General features: G+C 43.8%; 1 protein-coding gene across 3 annotated transcripts in view; it reads right to left on the bottom strand.

Annotated features, from left to right (window-relative positions):
* Positions 1-4,269: 4,269 nt before the first annotated feature.
* The window catches only part of LOC112259195 (sphingosine 1-phosphate receptor 2-like), a 29,818-nt gene continuing 24,285 nt past the window's right edge, over positions 4,270-9,802 (bottom strand). For all 3 annotated transcript variants that reach the window (XM_042327481.1, XM_042327478.1, XM_042327479.1), the window contains exon 2: positions 4,270-7,742. In XM_042327481.1, the coding sequence (XP_042183415.1) occupies positions 6,454-7,575 (1,122 nt within the window). In that variant the 5' untranslated portion in view covers positions 7,576-7,742 and the 3' untranslated portion in view covers positions 4,270-6,453. The remainder of the gene's footprint in view (positions 7,743-9,802) is intronic.

Here is a 9,802-nt window from a genome sequence, read left to right as displayed (position 1 = left end):
ATAAACCATTTAAATCTCTCTCGGAGAAGGTGACATAAATATATTTGTCTATTTACTCTCAGATTCGAAAAACGAATTAGCATAAAAGTAGACATCATGCAAGACTAGAAATCCCTGCAAGCTCCTGCACATCATCTCTGACACCTTTGTTAACAGGTATTATATCCATTTAAAAATTCTGCACGCTCATTGAAAACAGCTCCCTGCGTAATGCAGCTTGTGCCAGATTGACTTTTCTACCACAAGGTGCTGTGCGTACACATGGTCAGAGTTGTGCTTAAATTTACGCACATTCTCAAGTATAAGTACAAATGGATAAATCCCACAGTTTGCTTAGAAATGATTGCACGCATGCTTTACGAACATTTCTGTTCGCACTCAACATTGATAAATGAGTGCCCAGGATGATGTCTCTGAATTTAGAAAACTGAATCTGAATGCATCTGAGAAGTTGAATAGAGTGCATTCGGAAAGTATTCAGAGCTCTAGAGTGCCTCTGTGGCGATGGGAGAAACTTCCAGAAGGACAACCATCTCTGCAGCACTCCACCAATCAGGGCTTTGTGGTACAGTAGCCAGATGGAAGTCACTCCTCACTAAAATGAACATGATATCCTGCTTGGAGTTTGCCTAAAGACTCAGACCATGAGAAACCAGATCCTCTGGTCTGATGAAACCAAGATTGAACTTTTGGGCCTGAATGCCAAGCGTCACGTTTGGAGGAAACCTGGCACCCTCTCTATGGTGAAGCAGCATTATGCTGTAGAGATGTTTTTCAGCAGTAGGGACTGGGAGACTAGTCAGGTTTGAGGGAAAGATGAACAAAGCAAAGTACAGACAGATCCTTGATGAAAACCTGCTCCATAGTGCTCAGGACCTCAGACTGGGGGGAAGGATCACCTTCCAACAGGACAACGACCCGAAGCACACAGCCAAGACAACGCAGGAGTGGCTTCAGGACAAGTCTCTGAATATCCTTGAGTGACCCTGCCAGAATCTGGACTTGAACCTGATCGAACATCTGAAGAGACCTGCAAATAGCTGTGCAGTGACGCTCCCCAACCAACCTGACAGCGCTTGAGAGGATCTGTAGAGAAGAATGGGAGAAATTCCCCAAATACTGGTGTGCCAAGAAGAGTCAAGACTGTAATCACTGCCAAAGGTGCTTCAACAAAGTACTGAGTTAAGGGTCTGAATACTTATGTAAAAGTGATATTTCCGTTTTGTATTTGCAAAACAATCTTGACCTGTTTTTGCTTTGTCATAATGGGGTATTGTGTGTAGATTGATGAGGGGAAAAAAACAATTCAATCTATTTTAGAATACGGATGTAGCATAACAAGATGTGGAAAAAGTTAAGGGGTCTGAATACCTTCTGAATGAATGTCTTTCTGAATGTTTCTTTTGAAATAGTATTTAAATAGGAATAGTTTCACCATATTAAAACGAGAGTTCAGTTCATATAACATGGTTGACCTTAGAATGAGGGTCATGTTTATTTATTTTTTACCTTAAAATTAATAACTAATCATATGAAATATGTAAACTCCAGAAATTACTTTGTCAAAGCATTGTAAAGGGCTTAACAACGATGGTGAAAACCTTTGGGTTTAAGTGGGTTAAAATATTCCTAGAAGACACAGAGGGTGCATAGTGTGTCTTTATTGATATAAAAACGTGTTCTATATTAATGGGTACTTCGTTTAATATAACTTACTTTTAAAATGTAAAATTGGTGCACAATTTCTACTTAAAATATCAAAGGGATGCAAAATGGACTCATTTCGTGGAACGACCAGTACACAATAGCAACATTTGTGTCTATTGTCGAAAAACAAACCTTCATAATTGTAAGTGTGTGCAGTAAAATGTAATTAAAATAACCCCAGAACCATTGAGCACATAACATAAGCCAGCATCTCTTCATATTTATTTTGGGTTGGACAAATGGAACGAATAGATAGATATAGATCTGTATTATTTACATTATGCAACCGAAAACAAAAGTTAATAATGAATGTGTAGAAATACAAAGATTCCATGAATAAAAAATAAAATAATTATATTAAAAACTCACACACATCATATTCAACATTTTATGATAGAAGTTAGTGCTGTGAATGAAAGTGAAATGTACAAGTAAAATTGAAGTCTGTTTCACCACAAGGTGGCACAAGTTCATTACGGTTGATGTGAATTTCTTGAGGCTGAGGGTGTAACAGTATAGCTTCCGGTCCTCTCGCCCCTTCCAAGGCTCGAACCAGGGACCCTCTGCACACCAACAACTGACACCCACAAAACACCGTAACCCATCGCTCCATAAAAGCCGCAGCCCTTGTCTGCAAGGGGAACAACTACTTCAAGGTCTCAGAGCGAGTGACGTCACCGATTGAAACGCTATTAGCGCGCACCCCGCTAACCAGCACGCCATTTCACATCAAATCAAATCAAATCAAATTTATTTATATAGCCCTTCGTACATCAGCTGATATCTCAAAGTGCTGTACAGAAACCCAGCCTAAAACCCCAAACAGCAAGCAATGCAGGTGTAGAAGCACGGTGGCTAGGAAAAACTCCCTAGAAAGGCCAAAACCTAGGAAGAAACCTAGAGAGGAACCAGGCTATGTGGGGTGGCCAGTCCTCTTCTGGCTGTGCCGGGTGGAGATTATAACAGAGCATGGCCAAGATGTTCAAATGTTCATAAATGACCAGCATGGTCGTATAATAATAAGGCAGAACAGTTGAAACTGGAGCAGCAGCACGGTCAGGTGGACTGGGGACAGCAAGGAGTCATCATGTCAGGTAGTCCTGGGGCATCGGTTACAAGAGCATATGAGCTTCTTTGTACGTGTGTGTTTTTGCTGTGATATATCTATAACAGGAATGTGCAGCTGACTCCAAGTGCCTGTATGTTTTAAACTCGCAAGTGTGCAGTCTTTTTTTCCCCAATATGGATGCCTGATTGAGGGTGTGCCTGTGTGGCGTGAATGTGTTCATGTCTTTTTAAGCATATGCAGCTGTTTCAGTTGAGCTTAATGCACAGCGTAAACCTTTATGCCTTTTGTGTTCTTCACCTACAGGTTTCTAGACTCTGTCATATCCTGCTGCTGAGCTCTGGAAATTAATGGCCACATTCTCAGCAGCGCAGGGTCATGGCTGGAAGGGATCCAGCTTTTGTCAAATTAACTGAAAGTATTTTTTAAAGGATTTTACCTAACCTTAACTTAATTCTCCTAACCTGCTATGTTAATTCTCCTAACCTGCTATGTTAATTCTCCTAACCTGCTATGTTAATTATACTAACCTGCTATGTTAATTCTCCTAACCTGCTGTGTTAATTATACTAACCTGCTGTGTTAATTATACTAACCTGCTGTGTTAATTATACTAACCTGCTATGTTAAATATATTAACCTGCTATGTTAATTCTCCTAACCTGCTATGTTAATTCTCCTAACCTGCTATGTTAATTATACTAACCTGCTGTGTTAATTATACTAACCTGCTGTGTTAATTATACTAACCTGCTGTGTTAATTATACTAACCTGCTATGTTAATTATACTAACCTGCTGCGTAAGTTCTAACCTGCTACGAAAAGTCAAATCGGACTTTAATTTGACAAAAGCTGGATCCCTTTTAGTCATGACCGCAGCGCAGCCTCCTGGGGCTGATTTAGCCAATGTTCCCACCCAGGAATCCTGGATGTCTGACAGCAACCAGGCCAGACTCTCTTTCAAGTCCACACTCCATCAGCCTCTCCCGGGCCGTGGCCCAGAGTCCGCCCTCCCTCCCAAGGCTGTCTCCCATCTTTATGGAGCACCCAGAAAAACAGCCACTCTCCCCCCTAAATAACAATTTCTTAAAACTGCCTGCCACACCCGATTTTCTTTCTTTCATTCCCTGACCTCTCCTGCCCCTTATGGTCACCCCTAACATTTCACACAACAGAAATCGTTCTCATGTTAGTCTGGAAGCAGTTAAAACCATGCTGTTAGATGTGAAGGCCAAGGTTAAATGGGGAAAGTTTAATGGCAACATTTCCATAGAGCTTTTTCATGTTGAAACAAGTATTTTTTAGACTTTGTTAGAGCATGTTTGGATTAAATATCAGTTTTCATTTCTACCTCATGCAGCCATGTGAGATTTTGAAAGATGGCAATAGGCCTGGAAAGTGAAACGTACCAGGACATGTTTTTCTCATACAATACATGCACAAATATGAACTTTTGTGTGCACACATTAAAAACACACACACAAAACGCATTGGATTCTTTTGATACTTCATTTATTTTATAAAAAGGAATGCATTTAAGAAAAACAAATTATGTACCACTATTAGTGTTTAATATGTACCGTTCTGACACAGGCATAGTGCTACTGGACACACAAGACATTCCATACGTGAACACAGTTCATACATACATACATACATACATACTGTACATACAGTTATTCATATATTTATACAGGGTTAGACAACACATGAATGAAGTGATAGGTATGTTTGCGTTGTCTTTTAAGAAACCCGGGAGAGCGCAGGCAGTCAGGCAATATGGAAGCTGCCATATTGCTTTCACTATTCCTACTGGTCTGGCCTAGCCCGGAATCTACATTCATAGGTTCAGTTTATTGTGAAGTGAAACAATTGTAACAGAGCATATCAGTTTGGATTCCAGGCTAGGGCTCGCTGTCTAACTAGCAGGCTGTAAAAACCTGCAAGGAAATATGACGACCAGAAGCGTGGCCAAGTGAGAGTGAGTGTGTTTGGACAAAGGCAGATGAGGTTCTTCCTGAACAACAGCAACCGCTTTATGAAACACAGGACTTCCTGTCGTTAGAGGAATTAAGAGTTTATTTAGGCGTCTTAAGAGAATAAAGAGGGCGACCTCTCTTGAGAAGGCAATGGAGACCCCCGCTCCCCTTGAAACTGGATCTCGTTTATGGAGGGGGATTATTGGGATTGGGGAAGATGAGACGTGTCTACTCTGGACGAATCCCATGTCTTCCTGTGTTGAACAGGACTGTACTATTTTTCAACCATTCTACCTGGACATGCTTGGTGGTGATATTGCTGTTATTTGTTGTAGTCTGTTTTTAAGACTTCACAGTGAGCTTGACCTACCCTGTTTAATCCCACTCTCTGCACGTCAATGACAAGTCAATGATCTATAATACTGTAAAAAAATAGAGCGGTCTCGCTCCAAACACTTCAGACTTACATTCAGGCCCATTCCCCTGGAGCAAGAACCAATAATAACAGAAAGCACACTGCCACTGCGTTGCTACAACTTTGTTAAAACAACAGTCCTGTTGGTTATGGGCTGCTGGGTAGCTGTAATTGAGTGAAATTTATCAGTGCCAACTCACTTCAAGAAATGTGTTTTCTGATTGGGCCTTCCTCTTAGGGAATGTTAGTTACAAAAGACAACATTAAAAGCGAGAGGGACAGATTTAAGTGGGCGGAGAGAGAGCGAGAGAATGTTAATGAACAAGCTGAACTTACTGGAGTACACCAATACACATTAGTTCTTACAAAGGAGTTGGAATGTCATGCAATATACGTAAGCAGAGTACTTTTGTTTTTGCAGTTAATCAAAGGGATCTATGTATGTTTATATATGAAGATATATAGCCCTGGTTTAGAGGGGTACTTGTAAGGGTTTTGGCCTGCATGGAGTGCAGTACTGAGTGAGGACTAGTCACTGCCTGGGAGCCTCATGTCTCGTCTGGCCTATGAGTACTGTATGTATGGATACATATATAATTCACTCAGGGAAACTTCTGTGGTTTAACCTTTCAAGAGGGTGACAGCCATAAACAATCACACAACGCTTACATGTCTACAAAGTGCAATATGTGAAAGCTTTCCATTATCAGGGTGCAGTAAAACACTCCAACAACTCAGCATCACGATTATGTATATGGTGTCTGTGGATTTCCATAAGAGAGTCTGCATACATGTAAAACAAGTTGACATGCAGAACATTAATTATGTATCGTTATAATCAAGACTCCCTCAACAAAGATTGACTCCACTCTGTGAAAGTCCCTAAGAAAATGTTTAAAACATTGTTAAAAAATAAGATTTTAAAAAGTCTCAGCTACGATTGTGAATTCATTGAATAATAGTGAATTCACTCCCGAGGATGATTGCGTTACCATGCTCTTGTGGTGAATCGGTTGAATGCTGATTGTGAATTCACACAGGTATGATTGTAATGAGAGTCAACGATGTTGTGACATCTCTCCAGACAAACAGACAAGACGGTCTTCTGTGTGGCAGGTCTGGAGTGGGGATGGGAGGGGGGTTCACAGGTGTGCTTTCCTCTTTAAGTCTCTTCACCTGCACACAGCTCCATCACACACACTATCCCTCTCACACACCCAGTCGAACAGACACACGCACACACATTCACATTCAGAAACACACACTGTGTGATTATAGCATCGAGTCAGACACAGGTGGTGCACTCTGCCTGCATGATGGGCGTGGTCTGGTGTTCGTGTTTGTTGGTACAGTGCTCCATAGAGCTGGAGCTCTTGAGGGGCACCAGGCATCGGTCAGTGGGGCGCCCGCTGGTCAGCAGCCCCCAGCAGCACAGCACGCGCAGGAACTCTTTTCTCATGTCCTTGCTGCGTAGCGTGTAGATCAGTGGGTTGAGTGCCGAGTTGAGCGTGGCGATGCCGAAGAAGATGTCTGCCTTGGAGAGGACGGGGCAGTCCAGCCTGCGGCAGGAGGTGTCCAGGAGGAGGACTGTGAAGGCGGGCAGCCAGCACACGATGAAGACGCCCAGCACGATGGTGACCGTCTTCAGCAGGGCGTAGGCCGGAGAGTTGGTGGCCTCCTGGTGGCTGGAGCGCACGATCAGGTAGATGCGCACGTAAAGGATGCCGATAGAGAGCAGGATGATGCTGAAGATGGTGACCACAAATAGGATGTACTTCTTAGAATAGAGAGGCAGCAAGACCGAGCACTCAGGCAGGTTGTTGATGCAGTTCCAGCCGATGATCGGCAGGCCCCCCAGGAGGATGGAGGTGACCCAGCACGTCCCGATCAGCAGGAACATACGACACGTCCTGTTGGAGCCGTACACCCTGACCTTGGTGATGGCGATGTAGCGCTCGATGGCAATGGCCAGCAGGCTGAAGACGGAGGCGGCCAGCGCTATAAAGGCTGTGCCCTCCCGGATGAACCACTGTACCGGCACCAACTCAAAGGTCCTTGGCCCTGATAGGAAGATGTTGGCGATGTAGGCAGAGCCGGCCAGCAGGTCGGAGAAGGCTAGGTTCCCGATGAAGAAGAACATGGCGGAGTGGAACTTCTTGTTGCGGAACACGGCAATGAGCACCAGCAAGTTCTCCAGAATGATGATGCTGCAGATGATGACGAAGACGATGTTGAGGGAGCTGAGCTGGGCCTTCCCGTTGGTGCGCTCCTCCAGCTCCTCCGAGGTCATGTCCTTGGCAAACACATAGTAGGCATGGATCAGGGTCCGGTTGTAGTACTGGGAATACTTGCTCTTCATGGCAACAACGGGGTGGCAGAGCACGGTGGCTTTTCGACAAAGAGTCATTCACACAGTGGTGTGGTGGCGGTAGAGCTGGTCTGGGCCGATAGTCATTCTCTCAAGAGGAGACGTCTGGGAGACAGGGGGAGGACGCAGGGCAGGCAGGCTGAGGGGAGGGACTGTGCCCGTCCCAGAATCACGTCTCTGTGGCCCAGGAAGCCTGGTTGGGTCACCTGCAGAGAAACAGAGAGACATGGTCAGGATTACTAACAGGGCATATATTAGTGTGCATCGTGTGACTTTAACCAATTATGAGTAGGCATTGCCTACTAATTGGTTGATATCTTTGGAAAAACTTTTTTACTACAAAACATAAAAAGCACAATTTTCACACGTTGATGTTGGGGTGGTGCTGGCGATAACAATGAAGTTCAATTTTTAAAACTTTTTTCCCTTTAAATAATCATTTTAAGAGGTGGAAAAAGGTTGATTCAAGTGTCAACTCTTCTAAGGGAGACAAAGTAATGAGTTGGTCTGTGTTACAGTGAAATAGTTTATTAAGGTCAGACTTGCTTATGACACAAATCAGAGCAGTTGTGTGTGATGTGTGTGTGACTGATTCTTACTGCCATAGGGCCTGCTTTGGCCTGTGGACCTGGGGTGATCAGACATGTCTTAGGTTTCAAAAATAGATCCAATCCGGACAGATCTGGCATCTGCCTTTAGCCACAACTATCCCCTGAGCATTACACAGCGAGGACTGTGTGTTACCACATGTGCTACTGCTGCAAATACACTGTGTACTGTGTCCTTTTGCTACATCTCCAGCTAAACACCCACACAGGCAGACAGTTGCTGCTTTTGTCTGTGCAACAGGATTGGAATGGCAGTAAGGAGATAGTGTATTAGTGTTGAGCATTGAGAGACTCCAGGGCAAGGTTTACATCATCATCATAACCTATCATGAAGAGTTACACTCTTTGACCAATCTGGAACTGTAATTCCTAGGAAAATCAGTACGAGGAAACAAGACATTCCAGAACAGTAAGCCTAGATATTTCTGCAGACAGAGATCACCTGTAGGCTGTAGCCTCAGAACCTAATGGTCCGTCAGGCTAGAACACACAGCAGCTAGGTCTGTCTGTCTACCGAGGATATTCCGCTCACCATTTCTAAGCACCTTGCCGTCAAAAACTCTGCTCCGTCACACCATCATTGTCCGAACTGAGCAACATTTAACTCTATTGAAGTCCCTCTAACATCAGCAGAGCAGCATAGATCGTGGATCAGCCAGACTAGGGCCAGGGGCAAGCCTCAACGTGATGACCCCCCCCAAACACTGGAGGGCATATCACAAGATGGGAACTTTCCAGACTTGTGGGAAGCATATTATTAACCAATCTAAAGTGAAATGAAAAATCTATTCTCATGATCATTGGTTAAGATTGTTGTAAAAGCCACAGTTGGGTCATAACATTTTAATTAGCAGATGTGTTAATGGTTTTCAGATCCACTCTACCCTTAAACATTTACATTCAATAATGAGTTCAAATTAAGCCGTTTGTTCATTTGAATGATACAGTTTAAATAATGACTTGCTATCAAATGTATGCAAATAACACACGTGTCCATAAAGAAAGCTTGGAATCAGTAGTCAAATGTCAAAACAGTGTTGAAAGCAAAAGGAGGGTCTGTTAAAACAAAAATAAAAGCTGTCCAGCAGTAAAGAGGTTCTGGAAAGCTGATTAGAGTCTGAGCTCTTAAATACGGCGACGGTAACGAGATGCGTCTGGAGAACAGCTCATAGTAACCTGATGCTTTCACTGCACGCCTCCTCTGTACAGCCTGAGCTGCTGCTGCCTGCTTCATTTCCCTAATCTAAACGCTTTTACTGCTGTTTGGGTAGCTAGCTAGGTAGTCTAACTGCCGTCCTGTCTACTGGGCTGTGACAAACCTCGGTGAGGGTGGAGAGAGGAGCTGGGGAGAGTGGAAAGAGCGGCGTACCCATGTGGAATGGCATCTGGACACAAAGGCAGGAATCTGAGACATCTCTGTGACGCACACAAAACCCTCACGCACTCGTGCACACACACTCACAAAAACACACACTGATACCAGCACACACCAGACCCCCACATATAGGCTTCAACGTCATGTGCCTGTCCATGCACCGTACACAGGAGTGAAATGTACTGAACATAGCTGTATACACTCGGTCACACACACCTAACAGTATATACTCAACACACAGAGAGCTGAGTAGAGCAGCACACCAGTCCAGCTGCACACACAC

Source organism: Oncorhynchus tshawytscha, linkage group LG09 (genome assembly GCF_018296145.1).
Source record: "Oncorhynchus tshawytscha isolate Ot180627B linkage group LG09, Otsh_v2.0, whole genome shotgun sequence".
Classification (NCBI taxonomy): Eukaryota; Metazoa; Chordata; class Actinopteri; order Salmoniformes; family Salmonidae; genus Oncorhynchus; species Oncorhynchus tshawytscha.
The sequence above is the reverse complement of the archived record's forward strand: the minus strand, read 5'-3'. Positions and strand labels throughout refer to the sequence as shown.